This window comes from Sphaeramia orbicularis, chromosome 22 (assembly GCF_902148855.1).
Source record: "Sphaeramia orbicularis chromosome 22, fSphaOr1.1, whole genome shotgun sequence".
NCBI lineage: Eukaryota > Metazoa > Chordata > Actinopteri > Kurtiformes > Apogonidae > Sphaeramia > Sphaeramia orbicularis.
Genome location: NC_043978.1, coordinates 18956974 through 18973750, shown reverse-complemented (window position 1 = coordinate 18973750; position 16777 = coordinate 18956974). Strand labels below are relative to the sequence as shown.

The following is a 16777-nucleotide window of genomic DNA, read 5'->3' as shown; positions in this document are numbered from 1 at the left end:
GAAATTAACCCACAGCAACTCTGTGATTAATCTGATTAAAAATTAAATTTTTTTGACAGCACTAATTTTATTATATATAGGCCTTCTTGGATTTTTTTTTTTTTTCTTTTTTGCCACTTACAGGTAAGGAACCAAATACAGTAACTTCATTAACCTTGATTTTCTACATGAAAATAAAACATTTTGAGAAATGTCACTAAAGCAATAAAGTCTTATTGTCAATAATTAATTTATAAGATGGAGTAGTTGTTTACCTGCTTTACTAGTTTCAGCTACTTCCTATAGCCTTCGTCAGAAGCGTCACATGATGTTACTGTGACGTGTCTTATCGGCTGCTCAGCAGGGTTGGCCAAACAGCAGGGAGGGTTAGTAAAGCAGGTAAACAAACAACTACCCCTGTCCTGACAAATGCATTATCTACAATAATCGTATGTGGAAGACAGTATGAAACTCTACCAGACTAGGGCTGCACAATATTGGAAAAAAAACTGACATTGTGATTTTTATTAACGCTGCGATATATTTTGCAATATGAAAAAATACTCAGGAGGATATAATAGCTGTGTGGTGCTGACGTAAATGGTCAAACTAATAGTTGTGTTTCCTCTCGTTGTGGCGACAGGTGCAAGGCACTATCGACACAGAACACGTGTTTCAATATCCTTCTTGTAGCTGAAATAATTCCAGAAAACTGATGTCGCTTTTCTTTTTAGCACCAAGTTTTCATTTACAGTGATTTTTTTCTTGTTTGTTGCTCATTTTTCAGTATTTTTATCAGCGACTCACTCCAAACTGATTAAGAATGATTGTGATTGGTGGATCGCTGCGTCCAGTGTGTGTCACATACCCTTGAAATTAGATGAGAACATGTTGAGTTCATTTGCCTCCAACACTGCAGGACCTGCGATGTGACTATTGTACACACATACATTGCGATGTCGATGCTCAAACGATATATTGTGCAGCTTTATACCAGACTTTAATAAAGTCTTGTTATGTCCTCCGATAATACAATAAGATGGAAATTTTGAATTTCAGAGCATTTCTGTGAGTGCCCTATAACGGGTTAAAAAAAAAAGGTCTGAACATATGGTGCGAGGCTGCAAAGACAATGAGGCGTTCAGCACACAAAACTTAATATGCATACGCTGCAGCACATTATTGATCTATATAAGATATATTCGCTCGCCTCCTACGTGGAGGTCAGAGGTCAGAGTCAACTGCACGCCCAGAGCCACCACGCATCCTCCAACAACAGCACATACGCTTCCATGTATAGATTTGCAATAACAAACCATCATAGCCTGGTTAGACAGCTGGAGACTGTTACAAACCAATGCAAACACAGCCCTCTTGTTGGTTGTGAACTAAAAATAAAACCACACCTGGATCCGCTGCAGCTAAGAGCACTTTCCATTTCATTACCCCTTTGTTTTCCTTTAATAAGCCTATCGTTAAGTTCCATTATTTTCTTATTTATTTGGAAGAAAAATGCTAATAAACTCTGTTTTCTATCAGTCAGCTTCCCAATACAGTTACAACAAAAGCAGACAAAAGAAGTGATGTTTGACAATATATCTTTACTATTGAATGCCTTATATTTGAGCTTCAGGTCTCCTCTGAACTAGAAAAATTATGACACTTAATGGTCATATTAAATAAAACATGCATTAATTTACCAACTTATCATTTATACATGTGCATTATGGATTGGATATATACAAATACACAAAATATTTAGTAACAGGCAGAATATTGTTGAAATTTTCTTTAGACATTTCAGGTTATTCAGATTATTCACATTTTATTGTTAAAGGATACTTTGTTAATGTAAATATTTTGATAATCTAATGTTATTTTTTGTACTAAAGCAAAGACAAAAATTTGGCGTCATATTTATAAGTATAATATAATACTTTTGTCCCACATTAAACCATGAAGAAAGTTTGGGGTCATCATTTATAGTTTATTATGCTGTTATTTTACTTGAGATCACATTGGTCTGTATGTGGAACCTCAACTAAAATGAGTTCGACACCCTTAACTGTTCATATCTTCAGTGGAATTTTTGCTTTTGCCTGGCCAGTTTTGACACCTCTACCCCAGGGTGTACCCTGCCTTCACCCATTAGTCGACCAAGATAGACTCCAGTACCCCCGTGACCCTCTCGAGGACTAAGCAATTCAGAAAATGGATGGATGGATGAAAGTGGTCTCCTGTGTTTTTTACTCCACAGAGTTTGTCGCTATGAGTAAAACAAGTTGACGACAAGAGGGTCGGCCATTTTAACCGTCTTGTTTTTTTCTGTGAGATCAGGCTGAAGTGAACATGAGGCTGTGCAAGTCTGAAGGAAAAGAGAAAAACAGCACATTTTGGTCCTTTTAGTGAAATCTTTACTGTAGCAGCAAACGCACACATGATGGAGGTGGAATATTTAGAGTTCTAACCGAGATGATTTATTACATACTGATGTGTCAACACAATGTAGAGTCTGGAAGAAGGAAGAGGAAGGATGAAGGAAGAAGAAAGATGGATGGAAGGAAGGAAAAAAGATGGAGGGAAAAATGGAAGGAAAGAACAAAAGATGGAAGGAGAGATGGAAAGAAAAAAACAAAAGATGGAAGAAAACAAAGAAAGATGAAAGGAAAGAAAGAAAGCAAGGAAAAAGCAAGAAAGAAAAAGAAAGAAAAAGAAAAAAGAAAAAAGAACAAAAGAACAGAGAAGAAACAACAAGATGAAGGAAAGAAAGAACAGACAGATGAGAAAAAAAAGAAAAAACAAGGAAAGACTGAAGAAAGAAAGAAAAAAGAAAGAAAGAAAGAAAGAAAGAAAGAAAGAAAGAAAGAAAGAAGGAAAGAATGAAAGAAAGATGAAAGGAAACAGAAAGAAAGAAACAAACAAACAAACAAAGACGGAAGGAAGGAAGGAAGGAAGGAAGGAAAGACAGATGGGGAAAAATGGAAGGAAGGAAAGAAAGAAAGAAAAACAAGGAAAGATTGAAGAAAACAAAGATGAAAGGAAACAAAGAAAGAAAGAAAAAAGAACGAAAGAAACAAAGATGGAAGGAAGGAAAGAAAGATGACGATGGATGGATGGATGGATGGATGGATGGATGTGTCCTTAAATGAACCAGCCCCAGCTCCTGCGCTGTAGACGGCTGAACAGCAGGGCCTCTAACCTCGGCTGATGACTCACTTTTACATAAACAGAAAAACAGTTTGATGGGATGTAAATAAAGACCTTCATTCTGCTCCTCTGTGACTCAACATTAACATGTCAATTAGCATTTTGGCTAAATTCCTGCCTGTTTAGGGTCTTAAATCTGTATTCTGATGTGCATTAACGTACATGTCCCCTGTTACATAAACCGCTAAAGTCAAGTACTGCCAACTTTGACACTTCGGGGTATTTGACATTTAAAGGAACTCGCTTTTATGTACGAAAAAAACGAAAGGTGAGAAAGGTAAAACCTGCCGACAGCAGATGCATTTTCATTCTGATTTCAAAGATGGCCCTGTGAATGTTTATATTAAAAAGCACTAACCTTTTCATAGTCTCTTTTCATCACGCTCATAAAGCTCTGAGCTGCAGAGTAAAACGGCCGTAACCTTGTTTTATTTTTCTATCTGTTACATTCATGCCCGTTAGGAATGAGCTCGTTTTAGTGCAAGTTTGGACTAAAAAGGCTTCATTACAGGTACTGATGGTCACCGAGCTGCTGAGGTGAAAGTTTCCTGATTAAAGGTGCATTCACGTTAGCTGCCAACAGAGCACATGCCGTTAATCACTTTGCTCTGCAGTATTTTTCTCAGAAAGCAGGAGTCGCCCGGCGCCAACGTAATCAGATAAAAGACAAACGTCCCTGGTGGTGGGGGTTTGAAGCTGCAGCATCTCCTCCTTACTGTTTTTAAATAGAACCTTTATTTAACTGATTTATTAAATTTAATATTTAATGAACCCTTTCATGCAATAGTGGTCACTACAGTAGACAGCTATTCAAAACTGTTATAATCTTATATATTCATGGATTTTATTGTTTTAGTTCCATATCAGCCAATAAGCCGACGTCCATTGCTGTAACTTTGCTGTTCTTGATAAACCTGATCTGCAATGATATGTGTAAGTATAAGTCAGTTCCTTGTTATTGTTATTAGATTGTAATTAACTTTTTTTTTTAAACAAAAAGGTTTTTTTTTGCATATTATCTCCATAAAGTGAGTAGTAACTAATATTAGAGTATGTTAAAACGTGACAAAACATCAGATTAGCAGCATTTAAAAAATGTATTCGTAAAAGACAAAAACTAAACTCATGGTGTCCAGCTGAGTGGATATTTTGGCAACTCCATGAAAAATAGGTTCATAAAAAAGATTCAGTCGCAGTGTTTTTTTCATTCTTAAAGAGGAATAAAACACACAGGAAAAAAAAAAATCTTGATTAAGGTTCTCATAATTCATGCATGAAGGGGTTAAATTTTACAAAATATTACAAAATACAAAAACATACGCCTCGTAAAAAATATACACTTGCTCATGTTCACAATGGTGAATAAAAATAAAATATCTGTATATACACTCATACATATACACCAACACATATGCTTACAATAACAAATGCATAAGTGATTAGACTAATACACATACATGTCTACACACACATATATACAAACTTACACCCTACATACACTTTTCCCCCCTCTTTTTTATATGAGAAACAGGCTTGGAAGTCTATAACATTCTCCTCCTTACCTGCTCCACAGAGTCCGGACGGCCTTCGACCCGTGTGCATCCAGTCCCTCTTCATCCTCTGCACCAGCCTCAACGCCGTCATGGTCACTTCGTGGTTCTTCTCCCCGAATTCGAGCATTTGGGCGAAGCGAGGGATATACAGGCACGGGTCTGAGGATGGACGCACAAAACAATAAATATAGTGAATAGTTAATATAGTAAATAGCTAATTTCATCTAGATGTTTTTCTAGGTCAGTGGTTCTCAAACTTTTTACAGTGGAGTACCCCCTGAAATAGACTTTTTTTTTTAGCTAAGTACCCCCAACTGTCACTTCAGCATTTTTGATTGATAAAAATGAAGCAAAAATTGTTCCTGTGCCAAAGGTGTCCATTTATATTTTCATAACTTTGGAACCAAACAACATATATCTAACTGTAATATATTAAAAATATATTAAAAATAACAAATTTTTTAAAGTACATTTTGTGTGCCAAATATAAACTGACAAGTCTCCTCTTTCATTGATGAGAAAAATAATAAATTGGTCATTAATTAATTAATTAATTAATTAATTAGCCTTTCACCCACAAAAAACTAGGAAAGCACTCGGAGACCGCAGACCTTCGCTAAGGCAGATCACCTCCCCACCCCACCCCCAGATCACCACCAAAATTTAATCATTTGTTCCTTGTGCCAGTATCAACATTTCCTGAAAATTTCATCAAAATCCTTCCATAGCTTTTTGAGTTATCTTGCTAACAGAAAGACAAACAAAAATAGAGTTAGCTTTTTGTATATTCCAGTAGTATTTCCTCATAACCACATCATTTTTAATAACACAACAATATTTTTACACACTTATTTGTGCATACTTCCTTAATTATCATATTGATAATATATTGTCTCGTACATATTGTACAAATTACTATTCTAATAGTGTTTTAATATATTTATTTAGTGTATATTAAGAGCTTTATATCCATGTAATTTATTTATATATTTTTTTCTCTTGTTGTATTGATAATTTCTTTCCTCCTACTTTTTTTTTTTATTACATAAATGGAGCAACTGCAATACACAATAATTTCCCTACAGAATTAAAAAAGTATTCTGATTTTAGTAGAATTTGTATATTTATTATTTTTATCTTTGTAGTTTTTGTATATTGCCAATATTTTTCAGTATTTTGTGTGATATTTTTTACAGTGTTTGCTGCTACAATTTTCATTGTTCTTGTAACAGTGACACTAAAGATCTATTCTATTCTATTCTATTCTATTCTATTCTAAAAACACTGTCAGATGTACACCCCAAACTGGACTGTAGTATACATATTATTGGTCTCCAGGACAAGTTGAAAATACAAAATATGGTGAAAAGTTGGTTAAAAAAATTTATTTATTTATTTATTTATTTATTTATTTATCAAGGGATGCTATTTTTTAGATTAATGGGAATCCAAACGAACAGAAAAACCTAATGAGAGCAGAGTTATAGTTTTCAATTGTTCATTAGATTGTATTTTAATGTAGAGGAAAACCACTAAACCCAATGCGCTGAGGACTGAGGAAACATATACAACCAACACTAATCCAATTTTAATGCCATGGAACAGAGCACTGAGAGTCATAAATCAATCATATTAGATTATGTACCAACCAATACAATATTTATCGATTTCCATGCATTACATTTCATGACTTGGCTGATTTTAATTCATTGAATTTGGTGGATTTAGCGAATTTCCCTCTAGGAATACATTAAGTTCAACTGTATCTGTTTCAAACTGCACAGGTACTGTATAAAAACACAAAATAATTGACTTCCAGAGGTTGTTTGAGGTTAAAGCGAGTCATTATGAACCGAGAAGAACACAAACATGGATCAATACACAAAGTAGATGTACAGGGGCAAGAAAAAATGTGTGAACTCATTGAAATTTTCTCGTTTTCTGCATGAATTGATCCTAAAGCGTGATCTGATCTGCATTAAAGAAACAATACTCTTAACCTAATACCGCACATCTTAAATTGACGTCCACTTTGAGGCAGAGCCGCTATATTAAAATCGTCTCCATTTGTGGACTGTTTGTCTAACTGTGGACTGGTAAATCCTTAAAGTCTCTGAGATTACTTCTTAAGCCCTTCCAGTCTCATGCAAATCAACAGTTCTCAATTGATGGCCTATGGAGAGTTCTGTTTTGCGAGGCCTGGTTGACATGAGCAGAAGCTTCTCCTGAACAGTGTTTTAAGTCCAAGGAGCTCCACATCTGGCTTAAATCTCATTTCACTGATTGGACTTCAGGGTTTTGTTTTAAACTCCTGACTCCAATTAGCTCTATTTGGACTCATCAGACCAAGGGTTCACTTACTTTTTCCACAAGCACTGTCTATGTCTAACCCTTTATCAGGAAAGTGACTATTTTTGGTCATTTCCGCATGCATTACAAAACAGTGACCGCAACAGTTACAGTGAGGACATTGAGCAACAATCTCAGGTCCAATGTGGTCTACAGGGTCTGTAAGGTCCACCTCTGCATGAACAGTGAGTGTTTTTCATGTATTTTTTTTTTATATATACACATCTTGGATTTTTTCTAAAGTTTTTGCATTTATGGTTAGGAACCAAATATGGTAATTTCATTAACCTTGATTTTCTACTAAGAATGAAGAAAAATTGAAAAATTTCACAAAAGTAATAAAGTCTTGTTCTGTCCTCCAACACACTTGAGATTGAAATTTTTAAATTTCAGAGTGTTTCTATGAGTGCCCCTTATTAGGCAAGTGACTGTTTTTGGTCATTTCCACAAACATTACAAGACGGTGACAGTAATAGTAATATAGTGAGGACAAGTGAGTCAACAATCTCAGGTCCAATGTAGTCTCCAGGGTCTCAAGGTCCACCTCTGCATGAACAGTGAGTGTTTTTCTTGTATTTTTTTATATACTTCTTGGATTTTTTTTTTTTTTTTTTGTCCACTTATGGGTAAGGAACCAAATATGGTAATTTCATTAATCGTGATTTCTACATAAGAATTAAAAACATCTATTTTTCACAAAGTAACAAAGTCTTGTTATGTCCTCCAACACACTAATGTTAATATTTTGAATTTTAGAGTATTTCTATGAGTGCCCCCTTGATCAGGCAAGTGACTATTTTTGGGTTCATTTCAGCATACATTATAAAACAGTGACCGCAACAGTTACAGTGAGGACAATGAGTCAACAATCTCAGGTCCAATGTGGTCTACAGGGTCTGTAAGGTCCACCTCTGCAGGAACAGTGAGTGTACCTGCTTTGTTCGGTACCATGAAGTAATGGTACTAATGGAAGAATGATGTTCAAAGGGATAATGTGATGGGACAGGGGTCTGGAGCAGCACGCATGTTGGTCTAATGTTCTAAAAAGTCATGTTCTAATGTTGTAAAATCCATGTTCCTTTCACTCTACACGTGTTTTCTTGTATTTTTTAAATTTACTTCTTGTATTTTTTTTTTTTTTGGGGGGCCATTTACAGGTAGGAACCAAATATGGTAACTTCATAACCTTGACTCTCTACATATAAAAAAAAATTTGAAAATTTCACAAAACTAATGAAGTCATGTTATCTCCTCCAATAACCACATATGGTTGAAATTTTGAAATTCAGAATATTTCTGTGAGTGCCCTGTGAATGGTTAATAGCCATGTTTGATGAAGACATGAAATACTATAATTATTGAGAGGTTTTAGGTTAAGACACTGTGTTTGTCCTACACTTATGCCTTATATGCAGATATTTCATATTTTAAGACCAATTCATGCAGAGAACTTGAATGTGTCAAAGGGTTCACAAACATTTTCATGTCACTGAAATTAAGGATGTGTGAATCAATTTACACGAAAAATAAAAAAAAGCTTCATTAAAAAAAAAAAAAAAAGATGGGGAAGAAACAGAAAAGATGTATGATCACAATATATCAGTAGCCTCATCGCAGAACTGCCTGAGTCATATTTTGGCCAAACTGTGATATCTGTAACCTTTAATCTCCTAAACACTGCTGCTTCATTTTATGTAGATATCACAATTTAGCCAAAAATACGACCTAAAGTGATTAACAATGAGGCTAACAATATGTTTTTTATATAGAAGGCTTGGAAATTTTGTTTTTATTGTTACACCCCACCCCACCCACCCCAAAGGGGAGGCAAGGGTTATTGTTTTTGGTTTGGTTGGTTTGTTTGATTGTTAAGACTTTAGCAGCAAAACTACTAGTTGAATTCATACCAAATTGGGTTTATAGATTGCCAGTGACCCAGAATAGATGTGATTACATTTTAGGAAAAGTAGGTCAAAGTTCCAAACTTTTTAGGAATTTTTAAATCGTCCCCTTTTACTTATAATGGGAAAAATACGTGCCAGGGGCGGGGTTGTTGTGCCTCGCACCTCTGCTTTGTTTGTTACACTTTAGCAGCAAAACTATGGTCAAATTCATACCAATTGGGTTTATAGGTTGCCAGTGGCCCAGAATAGATGTGATTTACATTTTGGCAAAAGTAGGTCAAAGTTCAATTGTTTTTTGTTTTTTTTAATTTTTGAAGTCCTTTGTTTCCCATTTACTTACAATGGGCGAAATTTGTCTATGCTGTCTATGTCTATGCTGACATCAGCACACAAAGACATGATGACATCAGCTGGACTGATCCAAATAAGATGCAATATGTGCGAGGGGCGGGGTTTGTTGTGCCTGGCACCACTTGTTACCCAGCCCCCCAAAGGGGAGGCAAGGGCTATTGTTTTTGGTTCGATTTGTTTCTTTGGTTGTTTGTTTTGGTTAACATTTAGCAGCAAAACTATTGGTTGAATTCATACCAAACTGGGTTTATAATGTCAGTGACCAAGAAATAGATTTGACTACATTTTTGGAAAAGTAGGTCAAAGTCTAATTTTTTTATGAATTTTTATGTTTGATCTTTTTTTTTCCCGATTTACTTAGAAGAGGCTGAAATTTCAAATGTCTGTGGCAGCAAAACTATTGGTTTGAATTCATACCAAACTGGGTTTATAAATTGCCAGTGACCCAGAATAGATGTGGTTACATTTTGGGAAAAGTAGGTCAGTGTTTAATTTTTTTTATGAATTTTTTTAAACCATTTTTTTCTCCCATTTACTTATAATGGGTAAAATTTCACGTCTATAAACACGTATGACAACAATATGTAAGGCGGTTGATATGCTGACATCAGCACATGCACAGACATGATGACATCAGCTGGAGCAATGCCAAAATAACAACAAAATGTTATGCTTGGCACCATTTGTTTATTTTTCATTTTGATAGAACACTAGCTAAGTATTCCTGGAAACTATAGGCAGAAGGAAAAAATATGGTTTTTGTTGTGTCAGGGTCGATGTAACCTGAAAAGCTGTTGCTTTATGTACAAAGAGTGGGTGTAATAGCTTCAGCCTACCAGCCTTTCATTCCATCATTTTATTTGTCCATGTACTTTAGTGTCTGTTGATTGAGAGGTGTTTGCATTAATTCCGGAAACATTTCAATTAGAGACAGAAATAAAGTAGTTTTATTTTTTATTTTAAGTGTTTGAGTTTTTAGGTGCAGCAATATGAGGAAAGCTCCACACGTGGGATAAAGTATGTTTGATTTGTAAACCGCTGTTTTAATTAAAAAGGTCCCATATCATGCATTTCTACCAGTTTTATTGATAAGATTTGGAGAAAACAATCAGTACCAAGGAGCATTGAAGCCTTTGGTGGATACTTTATATATTTTTTTAATTAACTTTACCATCCATGCTTAGAGGCCCAGTAAACTTTTTAATGGTTTATGTGAACTGTAAGAGCAAATTTACTTAAAAGAAAAGCCTAATCGATGTGTACTTCCACAGAGATCTGGCTCTGCATTCAGATTTAAATGAGACTAAGAGGCTGCGAGTGGTAAGCCTGATTAAGGATGTAATGCTCATTGTAAAAGAGAAGCACACCAAGCCAAATCAAGTATTGAACACATTGAAATGTCAGTCCCTTGCTGGCGTTACAGGAAACGTCAGGCGATAAACAAATTCAGAACGACTCATCCTCTGAGCGGTGAAATCTGTCCAATAATTCTCAGGATTTTTTTTTTTTTTAATCTTAGAGCAGTGACCCACATCAAGCTAAAACATCTCAACAGTATCTGTCTGCAGATTTATGATTCATAGAGGATTAAAAGGTCTTGGACTTGACCGAAATGCCTGAAAAAAGCATGTTTGGGTTTATTAAGAAAACAGCAACGCAGAGAGAGGAGCTGTAAACAAACAACCAAGATTAATACTGAGAAAAACAGAGGGAATAGTGAGTACGTGAACCCTTTGAAATGTCCTAGTTTTCTTCATGAATTCATCATAAAATTTGATCTGATCTGCATCAAGTCAGTGTACAGACCAACCACTACGCTCTGAAGTTAATACCGTACAAAACTATTATAATAATTCATGTCCTTCGGATGTAATAAGTCATGGTGTCAAAGAGACGGCTCGCGGGCCAAAACCGCCCTGCCAAAGGTTCCAATCTGGCCCCGCAGGATGAACTTTGTGCAAAAATAAATATAATAAATAAACAATTGATACTGAAGATTATTAATAATCATTTTAGTTCCAAACTCCAACAATATTGTGTCCTGTCACTAAACGTTTTGTACCTTTGTAGATCCACTGTGATCTATAAAAAAGGCACATGTATATAATGATAAGTTGAAGCAAAATATGGCACTTATTTTAAGAGATTTTAGGTTTTTCAGGTCTATTCACCTTTTTGTGAAAGAACAGTTTGTTAGTGTAAAAACTTAAACAATTTAATTGTACTTTTTTTGCACTAAACACAGAGAAAAATTCATATCTATAACATAAAAGCCAAATGGCCTCTGTGTGCACGTATGTGTGTCTTGGTATTCACACAAAATCTGGAAAGAGCTGACTGCTGCAGTTTGGCACACTTATGCATTTTTGGTCATGGAAACAGACTAATGGAAACAGGAAGTTGATTAGGACCAATATTTGGGAGATATTAATAATCTTGGAATACAATAGCCTTACAAAGATGTTGCTATGGCCAGAAGCTTTGGCGGTGACTGCTGGGACAAATGCGGTACAGCATGCACAAATACCACAACAACATACAACTACCACAGCTAGAACCCGTGGATCCCCATGGGGTCAACGCGCTAGTTATTTATAGGTTATTACTCCGCCCCCCCGAAGGTGAGGCAAAGGGGTATTGTTTTTGGTTCGGTTTATTTCTTTGTTTGTTAACACTCTAGCAGCAAAACTACTGGTTGAATTCATATCAAATTTGGTTTATACATTGCCGGTAACCCAGATAGATCTCATTACATTTTGGGAAAAGTAGGTCAAAGTTAGAATTTTTTATGAATTTTTTGCCCATTTACTTATTATAATGGGGTGAAATTTCACATCTGTAGCAGGCAAAACTACTGGTTGAATTCATACCACATTGACTTTATAGATTGCCAGTGACCCAGAATAGATGTGATTACATTTTGGGAACAGTAGGCCAGAGTTCAAATTTGTAATCTTCCCATTTACTTATAATGGGTGAAATATGTGTGAGGGGCGGGGGTTTGTTGTGCCTGGCACCACTTTTTCTGCTATATTTTACTGGTCCGGCCCACGTAAGATCAAATTTGGCTGTATGCTGCCCCTGAACTGAACTGAAATGAGTTTGGACACCTCTGTAATAACTGTTGGCAGCAGTACCTCAACCAAATACCTCCTGTAGCTGCTGATCAGACCTTCATCATTTTCAGGAGGAGTTTGGACCATTCTTCTTCACAGAACTGCTCCAGCTCAGCCAAATTCAGAGTTATTAGTTAGTATCAGAAGTTATTAGTTATTATTAATTATTATTATCATCATTGCATAGTTATTAGTTATACATATTCTGGAGTGAACAGCTCCACAGACAGATTTACATCCATATTTAGGGTCATTGTCCTGCTATATCACCCATCTTTGACAGAACTTCGGCTGGTCAATAGCTGGCACTGACGTTATCCTCTAGCACACAGGTGTCAAACATGCAGCCCAGGGGCCCAAACCAGCCCACCAAAGGGTCCAATTTGGCCCCTGGGATGAATTTGTGAAATGCAGAAATTACACTGACGATATTAACAATCGAGGATGTTAGAATCATTTTAGGTCAATTCTATCTCAAGTGGGTCAGAGCAGTAGATACTATCATAATAACCTATAAATAATAAAAACTACAAATTTTTCTCTTTTGTTGTAGTGTAAAAAAAAACAGTAAAATTACACAAAAATGTTACATTACAGACTAGCCTTTTGCAAAAAAAAAAAAATGTGAATAAACCTGAAATTTCTTAAGAGAAGTATGTGGAAGTGTACTGATATTCTGCCTCTTCCTAATTGTTTTGTGTATTTGTAGATCCAGTGTGATCTGTAAGTTGTGATTGCACATGTAAAAATAATAAACTAAGGCGTATATTGTTAAATTGCACTGATTTTTCTTAAGAATTTCAGGTTCATATTTGTTCATGTTATGTTCAAGTACAGTTCGTAGATGTAAACATTTTCATTATGGAATTTGACTTTTTAAACTCAAAAACAGAGAAAAAAACTTTGGAATTGACATTATTTATATGTTCTTATCCTATTATTTATATTATTTTACTGGTCCAGCCCACTTTAGATCATATTAGGCTGAATGTGGCCCCTGAACTAAAATGAGTTTGACACCCCTGCTCTAGCACATGATGTTAAACTTGGGTTCAAGAACTCGTTTTCTCTGGATGATAGAAAAAGGTCCAGACCCTGAGGCAGAAAAAGGCCCTACATCATGCCTCACCACTTAGGGATGATGCTCTCATGTTGGTATGTGGTGGATTTTTATTATTAATATCTCTGTTCAGTTAAGACATTAAACATTACAACTGTTTGTATGGTATTAGATTGAGAATATTGTGTTTGTGACTTAGATGCAGATCACGTTTTATGACCAATTCACGCAAAAAACTATGAAATTTCAAAGGATTCACATACTTTTTCTTGTCCTTCATCAGTATTCAGTAGATTTCATACTTCTAAAGTGTTATCACCACTTGCAGCACCATCCAGGTACTAGAAAATCATTTCCCTTTACTGCTGAAAAGAATTCTTAAGGAGACGCTAAAGAGATTTATTTTTTACTAGAAAATGCTTGAATATAAAAGTATGAAAGATGGTAGAAGTTATGGTTATGATGGAATGGAAGAAAAAAATTGAATATATTAAAATAAAAAAAATTTAAAAAAAAACATTTTCTGAGCAAAAAAATCAGAAACTCATGACAAAAAAAATAGAAGATAGCTGGGGCAGTATACAGGAGTAATAGAGTCCCTGTAGGGATGCAAGTGCAGTTTCTTGTAATGGGTTGTATATAGGATCGACACTCAGGAGACCGAAGCTGGTGTCCCTGAAGAATATACTTTTTCCCCCATCCCATCATGAGGGTAATGCAATCAGGTGAAAAACCTACAGCACATTTAGGATTGAATATTTGACACCAGGAAGGTCTCAGACATGTTTTGGATCTCCACTGAGATGGTCTGAATCTGTATCCTCATATGGAACTATTTAAAGGCTGTTTCAACCAGTGAGACATAGGGCACTTTGACACTTTTTGTCACTTTTTCAAAGTCTAAAACCTTTTATTTATTTATTTTTATTTTACCTTTATTAAACAGGAAGTCCCATTGAGATTAGAAATCTCTTTGGAAGGAAGACCTGGCCAAGGTAGCAGCCATACAAGTCAAAACTATATAAAACATGATACACAATGAACAATAAAATAGAATAACAATTATTCAACCATTATGGCCTCAAGAAAAACAGTGACCTTCCTCCTTCACTGTATTCTCCATGATGCTTTTAAAATCATTAATAGAGATGAATATTTGTAGTTTAACCCGTAAAGACCAGTGCTTCTTCTGTGGCTGTTTCCAATTTTTTTTTTTTTAATCTATTTATTGATTTTTTAATTGATTCATCACCATTTATTATAATATTATCCTCTATATTTTGTGTTATTTTCAATATAAATCATGTATTTTCCCATATTTAATTTTCTTGATCATGTAGATGTTCATAAATGCTCAGATTAAGTTGATGTTTTAAGAGAAAACTGAAGAAAAAGGGACTTTTTCAACAAAATATATCATTAATTGAACATAAAACAAGCGTCTGCAACAACTGCCATTGAGCCAACTGCATGGGTTTTACTCGTGAATCAGTGTTGTAGAAGATGACAATGTTTTCCACGGTAACTATGGCGCCTCTGAATGTCCAAATGGGTCATATCTGATTACACAAAAAGATGACAAACTGCATTTTACACCATTGCCGGTGGATGTTTGGTCATTATGGGTTTAAGACTTTTTTGAAGATTATTCCATGACTATGCGCATGACAGTGTCTATCAGCATGAGCATTTTCTTGAATATGATCAACCTGAAAGCATAATTAATCTCTAAATCGTCATATTTGACAGTAAAACTTCATCCACACCACTACTTTTCTGAAACACAGGAAGTTTCAAGAATGAATCCAAATGCAAGGAGGAAGTTTAATGGGTCAGAAATGTATTTTTAATACATTAATTTTATTGTATTCACTGGTGGGTAATATCCAAGAAGGCGAGGGGCCTGCAGTCTTTCTTTCTAAGGTTATTTCTGGTCAGTTTGCAGTTTAGGCAGCAAAGATACTTGGTTTAGTTTCAGGAAAAGATCATGGTTTTGAATTAAATAGTCCTTTAAGCAGACGTCTCCTGAAACAAACACCAAGTGGAAAAAAACAGGAATCACCATAAACAGATAATGGCGAAAAGAGCATCAGTGTAAAATGTTCCATAAGTGAGTCGTCTTATCTGTGTGGTTGATGCTGACTTCTGTTTAGAATCCCCAGTCAACCACAAAGCAGAAATGTAATCAAAGTCAACTTTTCCACTCTGGTGCAGGCTGTACAAAGATGTTTTCCCTTCAACCCACATCCTGTTCCAAATTCATACCCATTTAAATCCACTGGTTCCAGTCAACGGCCCAGTGTAACCAGTCTCCTGCTGCCGGCCGCTAATTATCTCCACTGGAGAACTGGAGGATTAACATTTTGCTCAAGTGCTCCTGTTTCTCATTCAGATTCTCCATCCAGATTTTCTCAGCTGGTGAAAGGATTTGAAAGGGCAGACATCCAATCGCAGGCTCCTGTCTCACAGCTAGTGCCACTCAGATAGTCTCCGAGAAATGTACGCTACGTGGAACGTCATAAACTTTATAGAAATACTTTGGATTCTGTTTGAGAAGGAAACATCAGAACCACCTGCTTTCACCATGAACTGTGTGGCAGCTGGCCAGTTTGCCGTGAGTCTGTTTTAGCTCAAAATGCACTTCACCATGCTGAGAAATCTGATTTAATGCTGGAATTAGGAGTCCTGTTTCCTCTGAACAAAAAAAGTTTCATGCCCCAGCTACGACAGAGGAGTCAAGTAACTCAGAAGTCAGTTTTTAAAGAGCAGTCCAGTGGAAAGCTGGTAGAGACCAGCTGGTAATAAGATCCAGGCAGATCCCTTCCCCCTCTGCACCATGTAATGATACGTCTGCAGCGCTGGCCATCACCGCTCCAAGTTTTACTGGAGTGTCTGTAAATGCTGGCCCAGGCAGGAGCTCCACAGAAAAAAAAAAAAAAGACTGTTTAAAGGGAACAAATCCCTCTTCAAGTCCTCCTTCACTGTCCAATCTAATCAATCTGTGAAGCCCAAACAGCCCAGGAGTCACTTGCCATTTTCTTTGTACCCACTTTCCTTCAACCTGCCTCGCCTTCTTTTACCTCAGCTCCAAATATTCCCCCTGAAACTACCTCGACCACCCTGGGAGAAGGGCCGTGAACTCACTCCTTTCAATCAAATGTGGGACAGGGATGTATGAATAGCATTAAGGTTTGTTGGGAAGTGTCGCCCTTCCCTCAAAAACTCAAAAAGCTGCAATGGATTCTGGTCTATTTTCTG

At 36.0% G+C, this 16777-nt stretch overlaps 1 protein-coding gene across 1 annotated transcript in view; it reads right to left on the bottom strand.

The window, feature by feature from the left end:
• The window catches only part of LOC115413190 (transcription factor IIIB 90 kDa subunit-like), a 272574-nt gene that overhangs the window by 176389 nt on the left and 79408 nt on the right, over positions 1-16777 (bottom strand). Inside the window, exon 7 of the mRNA XM_030125943.1 lies at positions 4749-4898. Within this exon, the coding sequence (XP_029981803.1) occupies positions 4749-4898 (150 nt within the window). The remainder of the gene's footprint in view (positions 1-4748; positions 4899-16777) is intronic.